Below are 23,405 nucleotides of genomic sequence, written 5' to 3' on the forward strand. Positions count from 1 at the left end.
GACCAGGAATCAAACCTGCAGCCCCTTGGTATATGTGATGATGCTCCAACTAACTGAGTCAGCCAGCTAAGGCAGAACCCTTTTTAAAGAACATAATATTAACCTCCACCTAAGATTGCTTCTTATAAAATGCTGGCCTGGAAACTCTCTGGAAAGTTTTGCCAACTCAGCAGGCAGGCAGTGCTGACCTTAGGTTCCTGGGAAGTCTGGAGGGTGTGGGGCTGATTGGGTGCTCTGGGTGAAGGTGAATGGCTGAGGTCCCATCAGCTTGCTTGGGCTCTGAGGTGGGTGTGAGCGCTGTGGGCCCCCCTGGTTGCCCCAAGCCCAGCCTGGGCCGGTCACAGCAAGCAGAGCTGGTCAGCAGGCCTAGGGCAGACCCCCTCACCTTACTGGCTCCGGGCAGCAGGTGCAGCTTGACATAGGGGTCCGCCAGCCCATTATGGTCCATTGGCTTCAGGCCCTGAGCAGAGAAGAACAGTGAAGGCTGTGAACTGGGGGTCAGGGACACAGAGCAGCCAGGGCATCTGGGCACCTGGATCAGCAGGCACCCCTTGTTCTCCAGGCCACCCAGTTGGGTCCACTCATGACCCTCTTCACAGAAGCCCCGTGGCTCACACTCTGAGAATGGGGGAGGGTGGCTCAGTACTAGTGTGACCCTCCCTCTCTCCAATGTCCTGGCGCAGGCATCAGGGGCCGTCTGCCAGAGCAGTCTCTTTCTCTTTCTCTTATCTCGGAGGCCAGGTGCTGAGGCCACGTGCCTCACTTTTCTCTGAATGAGGCCCTCACTATCCCACTTTGATCAGGCCCTTCCTTCTTCCTGAGTCCCCTCGCACCCCCTGCTTCCCAAACAAAACTTCCCTCACTGACGCCAAATCCACACGACCACCCATTCACTCATCCACATGCATCTCTCTGTGGCTGGAGAAAAATGGTCTGTCGTGGAGAGCAGGCTCAGTTTCTCCCTGGATCTGCCCCAGTGCCCTGCCTGTGTCTACGGAGGCCACACAGCTCGCCGGCTGGCCGCGGACTGTCCCTCCACAAGATGGCATCCCTCACTCTCGAACGATTGGTGTAACCAGCCAGGTACCAGTCAGGGAACCAGCAGACCCCTAAACAGACAGGGCTTAGCTGACCTCAGCCTGCTCTTGTTTCTGAGAATGGTACTTTTTCCTTCTGGGGAGGCGCACAGTGACGTAGGGAGGCATCTGTGGCATAAGCAGAGATGGTAACCCCATGACGTCACTCGGAGGTGAACTGCACACGTTGGCTGCCCATGACCAGGACCACTTCCTAGGGGAGTGGAGGCTCTTCTCCTGCCTCTGCTCCTACCTTGGTTTAAGGGAGCTCCCCCACCCCTGCCATGGGCACTTCCAACCACCCACTGCTCTGCTTCTGCGAAGCAGCACGCAGGTTTTAGAGCCAGACTGGCCTGGTTGGGCAGCTCCTGCACTTATGAGCTGGGTAAGGGAATGAGTTCCTCAGTCTCCTGAGTCTCAGCTTTATCATTTGTAACAGGGGTTAACAGTTCTCACTTTCCAGGGTTGGAGGGAGAGTGGAGGGTATGATGCTGGCCAAGGGCCTGGACAGCAGGTGGTTTGCTCCCCTTTCCCTGCACGCTAGCCCACTGGAAAGAAGCCAAAGAAGTGGTTGAGGATTGGGGTGGGGTGTCTGAGCTCTGCCCTGCTCCGTGGGGCAGGCTCTGGGACGAGGCTTGGCTTGGTGGTCCTGCGTGCACCATGGCAATGAGGCGGCCCTTCCGAACGTAAGTCCCTCTCCCCGGCCTCTTGCCTGCTCCCACGAAGTGCCCAGATGGGCGGTCTGCCAGTTTTCTTAGTTCCTCTGTGGATGTGAGGGCCTGCGTGTCTGTGGGCATGTGCCTGGGTGCCTGCCACCTGGCACCATCCTCCAAGACAGCATTTAATGCTCACAACCACCACCTGGGTGGGGATGATTAGCCCTGTTTTACAGAGGAGCAAACTGAGGCTGCACTGCTTACCCAGGGGGAAGGTGGCCAAACTAGGGTCCAGCACCAGGGTATCTGGCCTCCTCCCAAGTCCCCTGAGGGGCTCTGCCTGTCAGCCCTGCCTCAGCTTCCTTACGCCCGGGGCTCCTCCCCAAAACCCAGCCCAGAGCCCCAGCTACTCCCATGCCTGTGCCACCCCTGCCTCTGCAGAACAGGGCCTAAGCAGGGAATGACCTGGAGAATGGGGGAGCTACCATGGCTTGGGGTCCTCCCATCCCCCACTTCAAATGCCTTGAGTGACACACCCCTCAAGGAACCCACACGTGTGTGCACACATGGGTGCCCAGAGACTGTGTCCATACCCCACTACACCAGCACAACCCCTCTGGGGCGCAGGGAGGGGAGGTGGGGCGCACAGCACAGGAGGTCCTGAGTCTGGGATGGGGGGACAAGGGAAGGCTCTGGTCAGAGTGGCCTGGCAGCCAGTGCCCATCCCGCCCCCAAGCCTGGAGAGCCTGTATAAAGCTGGGTGGAGGGAAAGGGGAAGGGATCTGTTTGCACTTTGCAGTCCGCCCTCCACCATGGCATAGCTGGGGGTCACCCGACTCTCAGCCCTGCACCCAGGGCAGGTCCGAGCCCCTGCCATGCCAGGCTGGGCTTGCTCTGCATCTTGCCCCAACTGCTCCTGGAGGACAGGGTCAGAGTCGGGGGTGGGATAGAGCATGTGGGCCTGGAGGTGCCCAGTGTCAATACTCACGCTTGTTGTGGCAGTCCAGGTGTAGTGGCCCAGGGTGGTAGGGGCATAGCCGGGGCAGTGGCAGGCAGCATGCCCTCTGGGGGGCAGAGCCATGGCAGGGTGGGTGGGAGGGCCGAGAAGCTCGCAGGCTGGGGGAGTGGGGTGGGCTCTGGCCTGGGCAGCCCCTTGCTCTGAGCCAGGCCCAGGAGCTTCTACCACTCTACTGGGAGGGTCTACCAGGCTGCACTGCCGCACTTACCTTGCGAGAAAACATCAGTCTGGGCACCTTCCTCCCGGAGGGAGCCATGTGTGGGGGCAGGAAGGGAACAGCTCGGCTGAGAGCACAGAGGTGACACGTGCCAACTCGGTGGGCAAGGCCCCCCATGGCCCGACCCAGAGAGCACTCTCAGGCCCTGACTCGACGAGATTAATCTTCTGCCTGGAGTGGCCTCAGCGTCCAGAGGGGGACAGTGGCACCCGTCCCTCCCTCAACAGCGTCCCCTCCCCAGCTCGGGGCCTCTGTCCCCGAAAGCCCTGCCCAGGCCCCCATCCTCTCGTTCTCCCGCCCCCCCATTTCCTTGATTCTGCTCCTTCCCTACAGTGCCCTCTACAGGGCCTTTTAGGGTAGCTGGGATGATTTAGGCAAAAATTCCCTCGGGGCCCTGCTCCCACACAGCCGGACCACCACCCAGTCGGGACAGGAAAGGGCGGGGGGGTGGGGGTGGGGGGCGCGCCTGGCTTCCGCCCGGAGCCCTTCTGCCAGGCCGCTGGGCCTGGGGACGGAGCCGCGGGGCCTACCTTGGCCTTGCTGATGGTGCAGTGGAGGGCGTTGCTCTCCTGGTCGTAGAGGAGGCTGAAGTCCAGCGTGCCCAGGGCCGCTGCGGACAAAGGGGCTCGGGTCACGCACTGGCTGCGCGGTGGAGCAGCGTCACCCTCCTCTGTGAGGTCGGACGAGGTCCCAGTGCCACAGTGACTGCCACCAACTGGGCACCGACTGCATGTCAACCCCTCCACCCAGCCTCCCAAGCCTGGGAAGGGGGCAGAGTTCTCCCCACTGTGTGGATGAGGGGCTGAGGCTCAGAGAGGCGAGGCCAGGCGCCCTGAGTCGGCGAGCGCGGAGGCCGCTGCACAGCCCGGGCCCCTGCGCCCTGCGCAGTGCTGCCTGCCCCGGGGCTGGCCCAGTGGGGCTCCCACCTGTCCTGGGCCCTCGGCTGAAGGAGATGCTGTCTTCTCCTGCCCTCTGTGAGCAGCTGACTCCCTGGGCTTCAGTCTCAGTTTCCCTCACCCGTTAGACGCCACAAGGCATGTGAGAAGGCAGAAGAGAGAAGGCTTTGCCAGGCTGCAGGCCCTCTCAGGCTCATTGGCTGATCTGCACACCCGCCTCCCAGCAACCTCAGGGTGCAGCTCCCTGGTCTCTGGTCCCTTGGGGGCCTGGGCAGGCTTTGAGGAGCCAGCTGGGTCCTTGCGCTGTTACCAGCAAGCCTCGTAAGGGCAGCGGGGGATTCCCAAGGCTAGGCTGAGAATGCAGCAATAATTGGGTGCAGCTGCCACCCTCGGGGGCAATCACACACGGCAGCTGTGGCCTCCCCGCACGAAGATGGGAGTTGTGGTGGGGGCAGACCTTGGGGCAAGTCTCTGGATGGCAAGTGCTCATTCACAGGATGTTTTTAGAAGCGCAGATACTGCTTGCAGCCTGCTGGGCTGGTCAACTGGTATCTCATTCATTCATTCCTTAACAAATGTCTATCGTACGCAGACTCTAGGCATGAAGATAAAGGCACGGTTTCTGCCCCAAGGAAAACACAGCTTAATGGGCGGAACAGGTGAAGAGAATTTGCCATAACAGAGTCTGGTGGGCCAGGAGTGATGGGGATGCCTGGCCTTGATGTGAATTAAGGCCCTCAGGGAAGGCTTCCTGGAGGAGGTGATGCTTCCCCTGCTCCATGAAGGATGAGGAAGAGTTGGCCAGTGCACAGTGGGGCTGGGGAAGGGGCATCCAACCACAGGCCAATGAGAGGGTCAGGGGCTGAGTGACTGAAGTGATGGTGGGGGAAAGCAGGGCAGCCCACATGGGTCCAGCCACACCCATTCGTTTAGATCTGAACCGCAGATGACTTCTCACTGTAACAACTGCAGAGCCGAATAGATGTCACAAGGACCATCCTGCCCACAGACCCCTGGGCTCGTACAGGTGCCCAGGCCCGGCAAAGTTTTGGGGCTGCAGAGAAATGGACAAATTAAGGCCTGTGCATGTGGAGCTGTCCTTTATTCCGAGGCGATGGCAGGGCACCCGTGTCTTGCTCCCCAGTTGCTAACATAGGACAAGGCACACAGCCCAGCATCTCTGTCACTGCCTGGGGGCACATGGCCCTGGGTTCCAATCCTGGCGCTGTACTTCCTTGCTGTGTGATCCCTGGCAGCTTATCTAGCTGCTCCCTTCCTCAGTTTCCTCTGCAAGATGGAGACGCACTAGCATCCACCTCACAGCATCATGCTTTGAAACTCACCTGGGATACAGAAAGCGCTTGGTAGATAATTATAGAAAGAGCAGATCCATTTCGGTGACTTTTCTAGATAACTGTACTTGCCCCTCTGAGACACCTCCTGGGATGAACTCGTTCCAAACTGGATCACTCCCCTCCCAAGCTTTGTGAGTAGCACATACAACTGGTCGCTTGCACTTTTCTGAATAACCTGAGTCATTGCTCTGATGGCAGCTGCTGCCCTGGGTCACAGCTGGAGCACAGACACGGAAGGGGGTGTGAGAGGGTTCCTCCACCAGGTGACCCCAGGTTTGCCTCATTTCTCTGCCTCCTGCTTTGCCATCAGCTTGGAACTCCTGTTAGAGTACTTCCATTTGCTAGCAGAAACAGTTCTCCCTCCTAGTCAATAGTTACTTGTTTATTCTATGAAACCAGGTGAGAACACTCGTTAGAATTGTGTCCAATTAAGAGTCAACAGGCCTTGAGTGGAGCCTAAGGGACTTTTTTCCTGAGAAGACTGTGCTGCTTTAAGGCTAACTGTATCTGGCCTTTCGCTGCCTGTGTTCCTAGCTCCCCTGCAAGCGGGCAGGTGAGGGTGCTGTAGGTAAGGTACATACACATCACCGTGCCTCTAACAACTACACACAGCCATGGGCCCAACATTCTCCAGGCCTGTGCTTTTGTAATAATCTTCTCCAAAGCTGTTGGCTTTACACGACTGTCAGTCATACTGCTGTTCGGTTCAGGCCTATCTGTGGCCTGCTGCCCCCAGACATTAGCCTCCTGAGAGCAGGGACCATGGCCTCAGTCACACCTGGGATGCCAGCAAAGAGCAGATGTTCAATTCACACGGCCCATCCATTCAAACCAATTCTCCCTCCAGCTGTGCTTTGGGGTGAGGCCCGAATATTAAAATGCACACTCCATGATCTCTGCCTCCTTCCCAGTCCCAGAGAAGGGCACGCCCATGGACGGAGGGCTACCTGCTTCCCACTGGGAAACAGCTCCGGGAGGAGAGGGGAGCCCTTCCATTGTGGCTCCAGACACCCCTGTTTAAGGAGGGCCGATGCTGCTCGGTGGAGCTGATACCTGTTATCACTTTCCAGGAAGGAATAACATGCCTAGTGTCGCCCCCGGGCGAGGTTGACACATTTCTTTGAACTCCAATGTAATTTTTGTAAGAAATAATCGTTTATAAATAGAAGCTCAGTCACCATTTTTATTATTATTTTTATCCTCACCCGAGGACTTTTTTTCATTGCTTTTATCCAAGGGGTGGGAGGTTGGGCAGGGATGGGGAGAGACATCGTTGTGAGAGAGAAACATCGATTGGTTGCCTCCCACACGCGCCCTGACTGGGGATCAAACCTGCGACCTGGGTATGTGCCCTAACCAGGAATGGAACCTGTGACCTTTCAGTTTATGGGAGGATGCAGCAACCAACTGAGCCACACCAGCCAGGGCTCAGTTACCATTTTTAGAGACTTGACAGTGGTGGAGCTCTCCTAGGGACCTTATAGTCCAAAGTCTTCATCTCCCATTCAGAGTAATGGGGCTCAGAGAGGGCAGGTGACCTGTTCAGGGTGGCTCAGCAGAGTTGGACATAGAAGCTAGGCCTCCTTTCTTTTTTCAATCCTCACCCCGGGATATACTCATTGATTTAAGAGAGGGAGTGAGGAGGGAGTGAGGGGGAGAGAGAGAGACAGAGACAGAGACATCGATGAGAGAAACATTGATTGGCCACCTTTCATATACTCCCTGACTGGGGATCAAATCTGCGACCCAGGTATGTGCCCTGATCAGGAATTGAATCTGCAACCTTTTGGTGCACAGGATGACTCTCCAACTAACCCAAGCTACCTGGCCAGGGCAGAATTGAGACCTCTTCATTTCTGTCCTGATAGTTCCTCTCTTAAAGAGTAGTGGCTTCCAAAATGTTTTGTCTGCCACTTAGTTTAGCTGAAATCTCAGGAGAATGCAATGGAGAAAAAAGAGAGAAAAGCAGAGTTGCTCTTGGGGACCATGAAGGGCTTGGCTGTGCCCTGCAGGGGGGGGGGGGCAGAGTTGGAAATGCACCCCAGGCTTGTGGCACGGGTGAAGAGGGCTCTCGGGGCAGGTGAGGGTGCTCGCCTGTGTGAGTTGCGGGGCCCTGCCCTTGAGTCACTCAGATCACATGTCCCGGCTAAAGTTTACATCTTTGGAAAAATAATGAGCGTTGGTCACTAATGGGCCTTTGAGAGTTGTCACTCGCTTGTTGATAATTATAGAGCTCTAATGGGGCTAATTCAGAGATCAAGCTGAAGCCCCTGTTGGTTCCTCTAAGGATGAACATCCCCTCTGCTCTGCTGATGGAGACGGACAGCACCATTTTGACCTTGGTTTGCACCTGGACTTCCCTCACCAGTACACTCTTGGGAATAGAAAATCTGTTTTTTGTTATTTTGTTTTTTTAAGAAAAACATCAGTCTCTCAAATAGTTTTAAAAATCTAAAAATGATTAAACCTGAGTCAAAAGCATTTCATGGTTGGGGATATGGAGGCACTGAGCTGGGCCCTGCAGGGGATATAAAGAGGAATGAACCACACATACCTGCTTCCCAGGAGCTCAGAGGCAGAGGGTTAGGACTTATAAATCTATTCACCCCCTGCTTTAAATGGTTCAAAGGTTCTCCCCTGGCTCCTGGACTCATGTCAGTCGCCCCAGTGTGGCATTCAAGGTCCTCTGTTCCTCTGAGACATGGTGGCTTTGGCCTCATCATTAACTTTCCCCCCTGCTTCAGCCGCTTCACCTCACTGCTCTGCCTCCGCCTGCCGTTTCCTACACCTGGGCCCTCTCCTACACCTCTGCACATGCAGCCCCTCCACCGGGAGCGCTGCCCTTCCCCCTCCCGCGGGAGTGGCTTGCTTTCTCCCTCCCTCCGGCTTCCGCGCAGAGCCCTCTCTGTGGGCCAACGCAGTGCTTTCCATTGGGTTCCTGCCTGGCGGTCCTCACTGCTGGGCTATTTGTGCCCTTTGATCTCATAAACTCCCTGATGTCAGAGACAGTGTCTCAGCATTCTTGAATCTCTGTGCCCAGCACAGTGCCTGACACAGAGTTGGTCTCGTAATGGTGAGTGCGTAGAGATATGGTCCCAGCAGAACATGCCTGGTTCAAAGGAAGGGAAATCATTGCCAGGGGTCCCAGGAAATGGCATCAGGTGAGGGCCTTCCGGGCAGGCCTAACAGTGATGCCCCACTCCTTTCTTGCTCCAGGCCTCCATGACGTAAGTCCTGCCCCAGGCCCAGGCTGAATCCTGCAGGGCAGGTGTAAACATGGGCACATAATGCAGTTCTGGCTAATGAGGCCAGGTCTTCTGGGGATTCTGGGAGAGCTTTCCTTGCTCTTAAAATGAGACATGAGAGAGGAAACTGATCCTTATCAAAGTTAGAACCTTATTGTTACATGTGATGGCTGGATCTTCAGCAGCCACCTTGGACCATGAGGGAGGCCAGTCTATGAGGAAATGAGCATGACTAAGTGGAAAGACAAACAGAATCATCACCATTGATGTTACTACCAATGAGCTGCTGCATAAACCTGCCCCGGGGCCACTGACCTCAACAGTCCTCAGTGTCTGAGTTTTTTGCTATTTATAATTCAAAGCATTCTAGCCACTACAGCTTTGAAGAATGGACTGGGTTTCAATAGGTGGAGCGTGCATAGGCAGGAAGAGGTACACAGAGAGTGGGCCATAGGGTCCCTAGTAAGCCGTGGAGTCCAGCTCAGCTGGGCGCACTGTGGACCAACTGGGGTGGGGAGGAGACACTTCTAACTCCAACTTTCGCTGTGTTTTCTGTCCACCGTCACTCCTCTATTAGATCAGTTTGGAACACGTCAACTTTGTGCTTGTGACTTGAGGTGACTTAATAAGGATGAGCTTTAAAGAGAAGGAAGAGAAAGCCAAATGAATAAAGAGCACTTTACTCTTGGCCTTGGACAACAGAAGAGCCGGCCTAATTTCTTTTTGTTAGACGAGAGATAATCCAATAATTAGGGCAGCAAATAGCATAACCCTGGCTAAAGCAGTAAAGAACCATCTGGCTTGAATCATTTAGGCTTATCCTAGGGATCTGGTTGTCAGAAGTGAGGGGGGTGGGGTGTCCTGAGCGTACTTTTGCCCCAGAACTTGGTCCCCTTGTGGGCAGGAGCCAAGACTTCTGTGCTCCCACACCTGGGATGTTTGCTCAGCCACTGATGGGATCCAGACCCAGGGTGGGCTGCTCCCTGAAGGGGCCGAGGGAGCCCAAGGGGCTGGCTCAGCCACACTCCCTCCTCCCTAGCTCTTTCGGGGGAGTGCCCTGGCAGCAGGGGTGTGGCCAGCCCACAGCTCAGGCTGAGAAGGCTGTGTCTAGGACTGCCTTGTACTGCTGATCCCAAGTGAGTCTCTCCCCTGCTAGGACATGTGAGCTCTCTGGGTCCAGGGCCCCAACCCTGTGCCCTCCCTGCTGCTGGGACAGTGCCTCGTGAAAGACTGCTGAGTTGATGGATTGGAGATGTGGCAGTTGGCCTGAGTTTTGGAATTTCTGGTCCACTCCTTGTCTGTGGGTTCAGAGAAAGCCAAAAGACCGACCAAATTTCTCACCTCTTTGTTGTATGTCATCCAGGGGACCCTTGGTGGCACTCAGAGCTTGCCTGAAGCTCAGGCAGAGCCCTGCCCTAACCTCTCATGCCCTTGGAGTGGAAGAAAATATGCTGGAAACGGGAACAAGTTCCCCACCCCTTCTTTGGCAGGTGATTTTGGATTCAGGGCCTGCCCAGAGGCACAGCAAGTAAGGGGGTGCGCTATGCCTGGGGTGCCAGGAAGTGGGAGTGGGGAAGATCCAGAGCACAGCCCTGAGGCCAATAAACTTTCCCGACCCAATTTCCCCTTGTTGGCAGGAAAGTGGAGGGAGAGGACTGCTTCCCAACCCCACGCAGTGGGGGATTGGGGGGGGGGGCAGGGCCTCAATATGCAGGCCTCTGGCCACAGGGCTGTGGTCCAGGCCCAGAGAAAGTGCACAGCAGGCAGTTTCCCCACACAGGCCTGGGCTCTGACCCACCTCAGCTGACGGGCCGCCCCCGCTCATTCCTCCTGGGCCTCCCTAGGTAGGGCGATGAGAGAGAGATCTGCCACCCTCTCCCTCCTTCCCAACCCAGCAGGGCTGATCACCCCCACCACCGGCTTCCAGAGGCACATTTTGTGTTGGGGGAAACTCCAGCCCCACAGCCGGAGGTCCTTGTGAGCACCGAAGCCTGGTGCAGCCAATCTCACTGCGCTGCGCAGGGGGATTGGGCCAAGCTGGCCTTGGCGACCCGCGAGTGACCTCTGCTCCGAAAGGTCCACATCCCAGGCAGGGCTGGCGTTTGACGCTGGTTTTCCCCGGTCTGAGAGTGATGTGGCTGGGGCTACAGTCCCGCTGGGGGCCTTGCAAGCAGCACTCCCCCTCCTCACCCGATCCCACGCAAACCCATTTCGCATCGGGTAGCGACCTCTTCAGCTTCCGTTTTCCCTCCAGTCCCAGGTGGGGCGGGCAGGCACCCCCAGAGACGGGAAGGGCTCCAGGAGCGTGCTCCGGCCCGTCCTCGGCCCAGGGGACCCCAGTGCTCGCCTACTCACTGGGGCAGGGGGCTCGGAGCTCGGGACTCGGGGCTCAGCCCCGGGAGGAGGAGGCGCAGGCTGGCTGCCCTTCCTGGTTGGGGAAGCGGGAGTAACAGGTGGGCGAAGGCCGGCGGCCCGGGCGAGCGCACCGGGGGCGGGGGGTCCACAGACGCGGGAGGAAGAACCGCCAAGGTTTTTCCAAAGGACAAGTGGCCCCGCAGTCCACTGGTCCTTGGTCCGCGCCAGCAAATCCGCTGCGCTCTGCGGGCCGCCAGGCCCACCCGGGAGGCCAGCCCGTCCCCGCCCTTGGTCCCCTGTCCCTGCCGCTCCAGTGCGATCCTCGGCGGTCGAGGGACCGGCCCGCAGTGGGCTTCGGGGCAGAGAGCTAGAGTGCGGGCAGCAGCAACTGGTGTCTCCCCAGGGCGCAGCTCCGCCCTTCCTGGGAACAAAAGCCACCGCCCGCGCCCAAGCTCCGGGCGGCAGGCCGAGAGGGCGTGCGGCGCGGGCTCCAGGGAGCTGGACCTTGGATATGGGACGCCCCATGGGGTGCCCCCAAACTTCCCACCTCTCCGGTCGGGGTGTCAGGGATGGGTCTGCAGGGCGCACAGCAGGTGCGAGGATCAGGCAAGGGGGCCGCGACCCGGCGGGGCGGGGGGTGGGGGTGGACAAGGAGAGACCGCAGGGGGACCGAGGGGCCAGCGAGGCCAGGGAGCGCGTTAGAAGCCGAGCCATGGGAGGGGGCGCGAAACCGGCGAGTTGGAAACTTACTGCAGTCGTCGGACTCGTAGCCGTCGGCGTCTGGCTCCTCCTCGGGCGGCTTGGCGGGCGGCCGCGCTGGGCTGGGGCCGGGGCTGGGGCCCGGGCTGACGCCGTAGGCTCCGAAGAGCTGGTCAACATCCTCGTCGTCGTCGCGGGCGCCGTCGGACGGGCTGCGGCGGCCAGCGCTGGCCTCGGCCGGGCGTGCGAGGGCGTCCGGGGGCGCAGCAGCGCGGGGCCCTGTGGCCGGGGGCAGGCCCCGCGGGAAGCGGGGGAAGTAGTCGGAGATCTGCTTGATGGGTCGTATGGGGCCGGGGCACACGTCGATGGCCATATGCTCCTGTATGCTGATGGTCGCCTTCTCCCCGCGCCGCCGGAGGGTCATGCAGGCAGCGCGGTCCCGCCCGGGCGCAGCCCGGCCTGGTCTGGCACTGCCCGGGCCTGGGGACGGCTCAGCAGGCCCGGCGGGGAGCGACGGGGGCGTACGGGCAGCGCCAGCGGCGCCCCAGGACGGCGCTGACGCGGCTGCTACCCGCTTGGTGGCGGCGGGCGCGAGTGAGTGCCAGGGGCCAGCAGGCAGGGGGCGGGCCCAGCCCGCGTCACCCGGTAGCAACCAAGCAGTGTGAGTGTGCGGGCTGCGCGGGCGGCGCGGAGCCGCGCGGAGCCGAGCCGAGCGAGCCGAGCGGCGCCGCACTCACTGGCACTCACACCGGCGCGCGCCGGCCGTCACTCCGCGCGCGCACACACCGGAGGGCAGGGCCACCTGGGCGCCCTCCACTCACGCACGGTCGCAGGACAAGCAGGGAACTGAGGAGGGACACGCAGGACGCACACTCCACACGTTCCTGCCCGTGCCAGGACTTGCTGGGTCTCGTTCACTCTCACAGGACACACGCAGCTGGGCAAGGACACTCCGAGCACACACAAGCATGTGCAGGCACTTGGCAATAAGTGCCCACTGGCTCATATCTGCAGGACGCACACAGAAGGCTATGTATCCTACAGAGTTGGTTGAGTATACCCCTAACATAACACACAATCACACAGGCACAGAGGTAGTCAGGGGACTGGGCAGCCTTCCATGCCCCCAAGCACGTTTCACGGGGAAGCAAACACACCACAGTGGTAAGCAGGGATTCTGCACAGATACTCCCCGCCCCCTTCCCTCCGCCGCATACACACATCTAGTGGGATACACAGCCACACTCCTAGGAGTGTGGGAACAGGCTGCTCACATACTACCAGGACATGGGCATCCTCAGCTGTCCAAGGTCATTGCTGGCACAGTCTGTTCACACTTCCTCTCAGGTCACAGACACTGTAAATTCAACTTGGTCCCTCGCTTAGCCAGTGAGTAGTTGAGGGGCCCCATTGAACAGGGTCAGTGAGAACCTTGATCACAAGTTGTGATCAGGAGCAGGGTGAGGGTAGGCAGAGCCCTGGCAGAGGAGCTCTTCCCAGGGAGTGAGAGATGAGGCGGAGGTGGAGAGGCAGGGTGTGGCCTGCCCTCACATGGTCAGATAACTAAACAAATCCCAGACAGTTCAGCCCTGCCTGCTGTCCTGCTTTCCGGGAACAGCGCTCTGTTGGGAATGGCTGCTGCTTATACAGGTGTGTCCCCAGAAGGCCCTGGGCATGGACGGAATCCTGTTTACCCTCTGGTTTCTACTGACAGATCAGAAATGCTTATCATCTTGGCCGGGTCCTTTGTGTGGGGTTGCAAACTTATGCCCTTCCCTCCACCATAAACCCTCTGGGTGGGGGAAACAGAGATAAAAGAGGGGAGGCCTTGTCCTCATCACTTCCAGCTGCATCGTCCTGGCAGATCATTTGATCTCTCTGATCCTCAGTTTCCTCATCTGTGAAATGGGGCTAATTCAAACCTCACAGCCTCCTGGTGAGGCCCCATCTGTCACAGAGCATGATGGGTAAGAGGTGCTCAACAGGGCTGCTTTCTCTTTTCCCTCTTCTTGGCAGATAAGACTCACTGGTGAGAAGTGACGAAGAACCGTGTTGTTGGTTAAGTTCTGCACTGGGTAGTGACGGTCACTATCCATCATTGAAAATCACAGTATACTGTGTCAAGAACGTTTGAGGATGTCATCTCGTTGATTCCTTCTACTACCCCATGACGTAGGCAGGGTTTACTGTTCCCATTTTGCAGTGAGCAAATTAAAGCTTAGACTGCTAGCTGGTGGCAGAGCTGGCATTAGAACCCAGGTGTCCTGACTTTCTGAGGCTTCCACTCCCCCTCCTTAACCTCTCCCTCCTCACCCCTACAAAGCTCCAGGGATCAAAGCACAGCTGGAAACCCAGGTCAAACCTTGTTCCCTAAACCTTCTCCTGAGGCTTCTTGGATGGGGACAGCTCAAACTGAGGAGGAAGAAACGGGGAAGAGAGAGAGGGCCCAGAGTGCTTAGGGGTTACAGTGGGAATGAACCAGCCTGAGGGCGCCTGAGGGACAATCTGGGGTCCTGATGGAAGAAAAAAATCAGCCTTCCAAGAGCCAAAAGTCAAGGGAGGAACAGGAGAGCCTGGAAGCCTAAACACAATGGGTTTCTCATTTCCAGGAATGCTTATGGGGATTAGCCCTCTAATAGGCACAGAATGACTCCCTCTGTGCCGGCGGTGGCTGCATCACTAAGCGATTATGTAATGACCCAGGGTATTAAAATACAGACACTGAACCATAATTCTTTCACTTGAGGAATACGAAGAGTGTTGTCATCATCTCACAGATGGAGAAACAAAGGCTTCAGAACTGGGAATGAAAGCCTAGGTATTCTGGCCTCTGACCCTGGGTTCTTTTGACATCAAAACCATACTGGGGACAGAAGGGCCTGACAGCTCCATCCTGGCCTTTTGGAGGATCAGCTCATAGCTCTTGGCTCTGCAGGTGCTGACTCTGGGGAGGGTCTAGAAGAAGTGGGGAACAGGCTGAGACTACAGAGCCAGGGGACCTAGGATGCTTGCCGGAGAAACTTGGGCCATATGTGTGGCCAACCTGTGGCAGGCGGCGGAGTCGAGAGCCACTCTGAGGTCTGAGTTCATCTAGCTCTGAGTCCAGCTGAGATGGGGTAGGGCCCCCACAGGGGGTGGAATTGGTGTTACCTGGCCAGGTGTGCAGTTCCTAGGAAGACTGTGGGCTGGGGAGTCAGGCAGACTTGGATTCAAAAGCCAGTGTCACCCTCCTGTCTGACTTAACTCGGGCCCCGGGGCCCACCTGTGGAGTGGAGGAGGCCACGAACAGCCTCCTGAACACTGGAGGTGTAAGACAGGTAGCAAGTGCATCAGCAGTGCCGGGCACGCAGCAGGCAATCAGTGAACTGCAATTCTCTTGCCTCTGCCTTCCTGGTGCAAACCACCATCATACGCCCAGTGCCCGACTCAGTCTCTCTACCAGTGAAGTGCAGTTGGCTGTTCTCTCTCTGCTGCCAGGACCAGGTGTGGATGCAGGGGGAAGTGCATTGAGAAGTGAGTGCCCGTGCCAAGTCTGGGGCACCAGCTGGCATGTGTGGGGATCTTGAAGCAGCTGGACATGTCCAGACCCCATCAATCACGTCACTCTAGTCCCCATGCTGGGTGGGCAGCTCAGCATTTTGAACCAGCCCTTGGCAAAGTTAAGTGGGTAGAGTCTGCCCTTGGTCAGAGCCCTCAGGAACCCTATGCCCTCGTTTTATTCCCCAGTTGCTTCTCTCCCAGACTTCTAAGCTCCCTCCCCCACCAACCCCCAAAGGCTCCTGCCCAAGGAGGTAGAAGTGGGTTCTAGAAGGATGGTCCTGGCATCTGGACCAATGGGTCACCAATTAGTAATGCAGGTCCCAGGCTCTGATGTCATACTGACTCAGCTATGTCGGGAAGACTCTGGCTGTATCTTATCAAGCACCCCTGGGTTACTTTATCAAATTATTTTTATGAGAATTGCTGTACTAGAAGGTGCTAATGGTTTCATACAGCAATTCTCACCTGTTTTGCTGCCTCCACATTGTTCAATGTGCAGCACCTTGGGGTTGGGGGGTGAGTCAGAGTCTCTAAAGTGCTTCGGCAATGCCCTAATAGGGGAGTCTGACACATCCTGGCTTGGTATTATGACCCGTTTCCTGACTAAGAACCACCAGTTAAAGCTTTTCCTTCCAGTAGGCAACAGGCATTTTAGAGGAAATGACCTTTACCCTGCACTTCGCTGGATGTCCTCGGTTGGCACGTCTGGTTGGTGTCTGCGTGCTCCGGGAGGAAGGGCCCTCCCTGGCCGGGGCCTGATGTGTACCCCAATTTCCACCCTTTCCTGATTACTGGCATATCTCTTGGCATGCTGTGCTGACAGAACCTTCTCTATTTTAACAGCAATTTCTAACCCAAAGGTGGGGCCAGTGGAGGAATTCCAAGCACTTGCTGTCTGATTCTTCATGAATCCACATTTGAACACCTATTTACTGAGCAACTACCGTGTGACGAACCCGCTGCTGCATCCTGCAGGGGGCCCAGTGATGAGCGAAGCTCCATTTTCCTTTAAAATCCGATGACAAAGGGCAAATCAGGAAGGGATATGGGACCTCTCCACTCTGGCTGATCACTGCTTCTTCCCCAGCACAGACCATGGCCTTGGCACCAGAAGCAAGGTGGAGTGCTAACATTAGCAAGTCAGTGTAGAAGTTTGCAGTATAGCCTGTGGCAGCTGAGAGGCAAACTTGATGTATTAAGTGATATTAAAAATACAGCTCTTTCTAGCTCTGGCTGCTGTGGCTCAGTGGATTGAGCATCGGCCTGCAAACCAAGTGTCACTGGTTCGATTCCCAGTCAGGGCACATGACTAGGTTGCACGTCAGGTCCCCAATTGGGGGTGCATGAGAGGCAACCACACAGGGATGTTTCTGTCCCTCTCTTTCTCCTTTCCCCTCTCTCTAAAATTAAATAAATAAATAAATAAATAAATAAAATGTTAAAAAAAATACAGCTCTTTCTGATAATTTATTATGTACATTCTCATAAACACATTACACTCGTCACAGTACATTTACTAGCACTAGTCCTACCAGTGGGGAAAAGTTAACACTTACCTAATGATGCTATTTTGTAGGCAGCAAATGCTCTTGGAGCCGCTGTGATGAGTTGAATGGCTCCAGGAGATGCTCGTCTCCACCCCGCCTCCCTGCCACCAGGGATACCTGTCCAGTGCTTTGCAGAGCGCAGGCCTGTGAGCCCCTACCTCACCTACCCCTCTGGCTTTCCACGTGAGGAAACTGATGCCTGTTGAGACAGAAAACCTGGCCCAAGGTCACACGAGGCAGGCCTGGAGCTCACACTCAGGGGCTCTCTCCCACCACAGAGGCCATGGTCTGGGCTGCTGGTATGGAAAGAGGTCAAGGTGAGGGGTTCACCCACCAGCAGGGGCTTTGACTAGGGTCGGGCTGCCTCTGACTGGGGATCAGATGCCAGGAAGGGGTAATGCTGAATCCTTAGGGGAAACTCCAGAAATAACCTGGCAGAGGACAAGGGTGTCGCCTGAGGCTGGGGTGACAGCATGGATGAGGCAGTGTCCTGAATGGGAGTGAACATCTTAGCATTGTGAATGGGGTTAGGATGGGTAGGAGCTCTAACTGGCATTTTTAAAGCCCAGGGCCAACAGCCGTAAATGTTCCCTCAAAGAGCTTTGAATTACTGATGCAATTCAGAAGGTTTTTTTAATTGTATTTTTTAATTGTTTTTCTATTACAGTTGTCCCACTTTCCCCCCCCATTGCTCCCCCCGCAGCCCACTCCTTCTCCCACAGTCAATCCCCACCCCGTTGTCCATGTCCATGGGTCATTTATACTAGTTCCTTGACTGGACCCTTCCCCTACTTACCCCCCTTATCTCCCTCCCTGCCCCGCAATTCAGAAGGTATGAACAATGCAAATGGTGACCTCTTAATGTTAACTCATTTTACTTAAGAAAAAAAAGATTTTATGTATTTGTTTTTGGAGAGAAGAAAAAGGAGGGAGAAAGAGGGAGAAAAACATTGATGAGAGAGAGAAACATCGGTTGCCTCTCGCACATGCCCAACCGGGGACTGAACCCGCAACACAGGCAGGGCTCATTTTACTTTTTAAATTTATGAAATATTGTCCTGGGTGGTGTGGCTCAGTTGGTTGGACGGCATCCTGCAAAGTGAAGGTCACCGGTTCAATTCCCGGTCAGGGTACATGCCTGGGTTGTGGGTTCGTGCCTGGGTAGGGCGCATGCAAGAAGCAACCAATTGATGTTTCTCCTACACATTGATGTTTCTCTTCTTTCTCCTTCCCTTCCTCTCTCTCTAAAAATAAATAAAAATATATTTTTAAAAAGTAAAATAAATTTATGAAATATTTTAGTTATACAAAAAAGGCCTAGGGTATGATTTAGAATTCCCATACCCACCAGTCAGCTTTAAAAATACTTCATTGTTTCTCTAAAAGTTAAATGTAGAATTACCATGATATCCAGCAATTCCATTCCTAAGTATACACCAAAAGAATTGGAAGCAGAGACTCATATACAACTATGTTCATTGCAGCATTATTCATAATGCCCAAAGGGAAACAACCCAAAGGTCCATCAGTAGATGAATGGAGAAACAAATGTTGTGTATCAAGTGGAGTATTACTCAGCTCTAAAAAGGAATGAAGTTCTAATACATGCTACACTTTAGATGAACCTTGAAAACACGTGAAGCGAAATAGGACAGACACAAAAGCACAAATATTGTATTATTTCACTTATATGAAATACCTAGAATAGGCAAATTTATAGAGACAGAAAGAGCAGAGGTTGATGGGGACTGGGTGGGAGGAGGAGAGAATGGAGAGTTATTGCTTAATGAGTACAGTGTTTCTGTTTGGGGTGATGAAGAAAAAGTTTTGGAAAGAAATACTAGAGATAGTTGCACAATATTATGAATGTAAATAATGCCATTGAATTGTATACTTAAAAATGATTAAAACAGCAAATTTTGTGTTATATTTTACAACAATTAAAACAAAACATCATAGCCCTGGCTGGGTGGCTCAGTTAGTTGGAGTGTCATCTTATAGATTGAAAGGTCATGGGTTTGATTGGGGAAAATACCCAGGTTTTGGGTTCGATTCCCAGTCAGGGCATATGCAGAAAGGCAACTGATCGATGTTTCTCTCTCTCTCTCTCTGATAGATGTCTCTCTCTCTCTCTCTCAAAGCAATGAAAAAAAAAAGTCCTTGAGTGAGGTTAAAAAAATATTGAAATCCCCCAATATTCCTCCTCCACCTACTGCTCACTCCAGAGTCAATCACTATCTCGGGTTTGCTAATTATCACCCCATGCATTCAGTTTTACATCACTCCATATGTGTGCATCTATTAACAATATATGGTATTGTTTTTCATGTTTCAAAACTTCATGTAAATGGCAATATACTGTACATAACCTCATTTCAACTGATTTCTTCCCACTTACCACTGTTTGAGATTTATTCCTGCTAATGCATGTAGCTATAATTTACTTGTTTTCACCACTGTATTATATTCCACATGATTTGTTCCTCCTTTCTCCTACTGTCACCCATTGAGGTTGATTCCCACATGTTGCTATCGTAAACCTGAGGCAACGGATATTCCCGTCTCCTGGCCCGCATGTAGGAGAGTTGCTGGGTCAAAGGACATGTGTGTATCTTTAGCTTTACCAGTGTCCAATTGGTCTCCAAAGTGGTTAGGAGCGTTTTCATTCCCACCAGCCATGTGTGAGAGTTCCAGTTCCTTCACAGCCTCCTCAACACTTGGTATCGCAAGACTTTGCATTTTTGGTGGACTGGGAGGTGTGAAAGGGCATCTCATTGTGTTTAGTTTGTTCTTGCTAACGAGGTGCTCCTGCAGCTTCCTCCTACTAAGGGCAGGCGTGCACTGCCAAAAGATAAAAATAGCAAATTGAAAACAGAAGCTATGTCGATACTCTGATGCACTAAAATCCCTTCATCTCAGACATAGTGTTAAATAAAAAAGCAAGAGGCATAAGACTGTGTGTTCCCTTTGTATATAAATAAAAGAATATATGCACCTCTGTATCTTTTTATAAGCATAAGGTACCTCTGACAGAATAAACAAGAAACAAAAATAGTTCATCTGGGAAGGAAGCTGGGAAACGGGAACTTTCCTGCCCTGTGCATTTTGACCACAAACACGTTGAGGAGAGGTTTTCAGAGGTTTGGGGTGGGGTGGGGTTATTATTTAATGAGTACGGAGTTTCTCTCGGGGGTGCTGAACACATTCTGGAAATGGGTAGCGGTGATGGGTGTACAACTTTGTGAATGTACTTAACCCACTGAATCGTACACTTAAAAATTATTAAAATGGTAAATTTTATGTTATGTATATTTACCACAATAAAAAAGTAGGAGAAACTAAGCCTACAATGGAAAGAAAATTTTAATTGCACCATGAAAAATAATAATTCAAAGAGAGTAGATCTTAAAAGTTCTTGTTACAAGAAAAAACACGGAAACCATGTGACAGGCATTACCTAGACTTACTGCAGCGATCCCCTCACAACAGATTCTGATATCAAATCATTATGTTACACACCTGAAACTAAGCATGTCAGTTATATCTCAATACAAAATTATAATGACTTCAGTCACTGTCTGAGTCTCTGGCCCCTGAGACAAATCCTTATCCTGGCTCCACGGTGAGGGTGGTGGGAGCTGGGAGCAGGACGAGGGTCCACCAGGCAGGACTCCCCCGGGAGGGGGGCTGTGACTTCCACAAGGTGGAGATGCCGGCTCCCGAGTCCTCAAATTGGCTGAGCACTGCCTAGCTCCCCACCAGGACTTTTGTCCCCATCAGTGCAGTGGGCTGGGTGTCCCACACAGATCTGAGCTTGCCCCCCATGCTCCCTTCCGCTGCCACCTTGCTCTCAGCCCTGTCCCTGTGCCCCGAAATCCTGTATTCTCTGTAAACAACACCTCTGGTGACTTGGGCCCCCCACCCCGCCATTTCACCCAGCCTGCCTTTTTCCATCCCTTGGCAGGGGAGTCCTCCCAAATCTCTTTGAGCATCCTACAAACGTGCTGTGGTTCAGCCCCCAGACACCTCCAACCATCCCCTACCTGTCGTTCTGGTGGCACCTGATGTCTTTGCCAGCCAGCACAATGGCCCCAGTCCCAGACCTGTCATTCACCAACTGGCTTTCTGATGGCTTCATTTCAGCCAGCACCTCCCATGGCCGCCCCCTGGACCCTGCCATGTCCTGTGGCCAAACGACTTCCTAAATCACATGTGCAGCTCACGCAGGGAGAGGGGATTCAGACCCCAGAGAGGGGGCACCATGGGACAGAACGTCACTCACTTGCTCCTGCTGCCACTAACCGCTCGACACCCGCCAGGCAGGCACCTCCACTGGCCCCAAACCCTCTGGGAGTCCCAGAGTCTGAGGAAGAGTCTGAAACTCTTCGGCGACTGCGGAAGCCCAAAGCATAGCTAAACAGGCCCTCGAAGTGGCATTCCCTCAGTTCTGTCGCATATGAACCAGTTTCTCAGCTGGGACCTGTGTTATTAGTCACTTACGTCTCTCTTTAAAAATCACCTTGCTTAAAAATGCTTGAAATATTATTTAAGAATAATATCTATGGTGGGAATTGATATGCTGGTTATATTTCTCTACTGCACATCAAAATCAACATATAATTGTTACAACAAAAATATTGTATTAAGTAAACGAGGTTAAGTCAATTGCCCAGGGTCTCATAACTAGAGAGACATAGAAGCAACATCTGAGCCCAGGCAATCTGGCTCCAGAATCCATGCCCTGGACCATCCCCGGCCCTGACACATTCAGCCCTGTCACCCCTGGGCTGTGACAGTTACTCTTCCCCCAACTGCCATTGACAGGAGAAGTGGCCACACATATTAAGCCGAAGATGACAGAGCACAGCTCTTTGCAGGTCTGTGAGGCAGATGTACCTGGCTGAGCTTTGCCTCCAGAGCATCTGCCGGCGCTGGGCCAACCCTCCCCACACCAGGGCGGCGGCCCGGGACCCACACTCCTGCAGGGCCAGGCCTCCCGACTCATCCCCAGCCCTCCTCAGAGGGTCCGGGGTCTGAGTCTGGGTAGCAGCAGCTGCCCTGCCTCCCCTGCCCCCCTGAAGGGTCCCTGAGCACCCAGCTCTGGGTCCTCAGCAGCCAGGCCAGAGGCCCGGCCTCAGTCTCAGTCCTGAAACTGGGAGGCTGAGCGAGGCTGGTAAAGTGGATAGAGCAAGAAGGGAGGTTCCATGCAGAGGAAACAGCGCAGGCTAAGGCCCAACAGGAGAGAGCGTGGTATGTTTGCAGAACTGCTATCACTGAGCTGGCTGACACCCGGGGTGGGAGGCGGGGGGCCCCGCAGGAGTGCGGGGAGGAGGTCTGATGGCCCTGCTGAGCGTCACACGCAGGTCCCTGGGTGCTGCAGACTCATGGGCTCCTCCCGCCTGCTGGGTCGGTGTGCACAGCGCTTCACTGTGTCTGTATTTAGAGTCAAAGACTCCAGGGTAACGAAGGGTCCTCACAGCTCAAGCAGCCCCCCTCCCACAGTGCAGCCCGGTGCCCCAGACACCCACAGACCTGGCCCTCTCCCGCCCTGACCAGCCAGCACCCTCCTACGCTGCCCTCAGTGCCCTGCTCAGGTGGTCTTCCCGCGATGGCCCCTCGCTTTGTCACATCACAGGGCTTATCCCACTTCTCCTGTGTGTCTCCCTAAACAGTGTCAAATTTCTTGAGGACCTGGAGGGGACTGCTTTATCTCTGTGGCCTTAGAGCTGTGGGGGTCAAAAGATATGCTTCCCAAGGCCCTGGAAGGTTCTCGGGACCCTCCACCCCCACTCCAAGCCCAGGCTGCAGGCCTGGGAATAAGCCCTGTTCCCAGGGCTCTGAAGCTGGGTGGGGGTGGGGCGGATGGGCTTCCACAAGCATTTTTGTTACTATAAAAACCTAGGTCCAGAGAGGTGACTGACCTGTCCTAGATCACATGGCAACTTTGAGGCAGGGCCGGGGCTTGGGGCTCTGCACTTCCCCTGCCCCAAGGCTGGAGGCCGGGAACCTGATTCTGCCCTCTCCTGCCGCCTAGAAGTCTAGGAGCATAGCCTCTGGCTCAGGGCCTGAAGCCCACCCCAGTTAGGCTAGCAGGGGGTTCCTGGGGCTGCTCCCCGGGCCTTGCCTGGGTTCTGGCAGCCCTGGCGGTGACTGCACCTTGACGCCCTCCCACAGGGCCTTGTCAGAGGATACTCAGTTCTGAGGAGGAGTCTATTTCCTTTTCTTCATCTTACCCTTCCCTGTCCAGGCCCAGTGATTTTAGCCTAGGTCTCCTCAGGGCCTTTGCACCAGCCAGCAACCCCTCCAAATACCCTTGCACCAATCATCTTATGGGGGCTTGTTCTCACCTTCTAGAGGCTCAGGGTTGTCCTAGAGACGCCTGACAACCCTGCCAAAGCAGCTGTGCTCAGACATGTTTATTGTCTCTGTCTTTGGGGGCAGGGACCTAGCACCGTGCCTGGCCCCTGGCTGCCAGGTCCCTGATTCCCGGCAACAGTGGTTGGCGGGAGGGAAATAAGCACACAGGCAGCTGGGGAGACCTCAGGGTTACAGGCAGCCCAGCTGGGCAGAGGGAGGGAGGGAAGGCCCTGCCGGCCACTCCTCCCTGCCTTCTCTGCTCCCACTCCAAGCAGGCGGGTGGCCTTGGAGACAGCAACATTCAGAAGGTGGGGGGGGAGGGTGGGAGCGGAGGGCCATCCATCCATCAGCCAGAGACGTGGAGAGCCTGGTAAATCAGGGATGCTGTCTGAGGCCCCTTTGCCCAGTGTCCGCCTGGTGCTCCAGGCATTGGGGGCCTGGGGG

General features: G+C 55.0%; 1 protein-coding gene across 1 annotated transcript in view; it reads right to left on the reverse strand.

Moving 5' to 3' along the window:
* Positions 1 to 12,226, reverse strand: part of DOC2B (double C2 domain beta) — a 28,608-nt gene extending 16,382 nt beyond the window's left edge. The window contains exons 1-3 of the mRNA XM_090292951.1: positions 11,569 to 12,226; positions 3,498 to 3,577; positions 386 to 460 (exon numbers count right to left, since the gene is read on the reverse strand). Coding sequence (XP_090149077.1) covers positions 386 to 460; positions 3,498 to 3,577; positions 11,569 to 11,941 — 528 coding nt within the window. The 5' untranslated portion in view covers positions 11,942 to 12,226. The remainder of the gene's footprint in view (positions 1 to 385; positions 461 to 3,497; positions 3,578 to 11,568) is intronic.
* Positions 12,227 to 23,405: the final 11,179 nt, after the last annotated feature.

This window comes from Furipterus horrens, unplaced genomic scaffold (assembly GCF_987537825.1).
Source record: "Furipterus horrens unplaced genomic scaffold, mFurHor1.1.pri manual_scaffold_11, whole genome shotgun sequence".
NCBI classification, from domain to species: Eukaryota; Metazoa; Chordata; class Mammalia; order Chiroptera; family Furipteridae; genus Furipterus; species Furipterus horrens.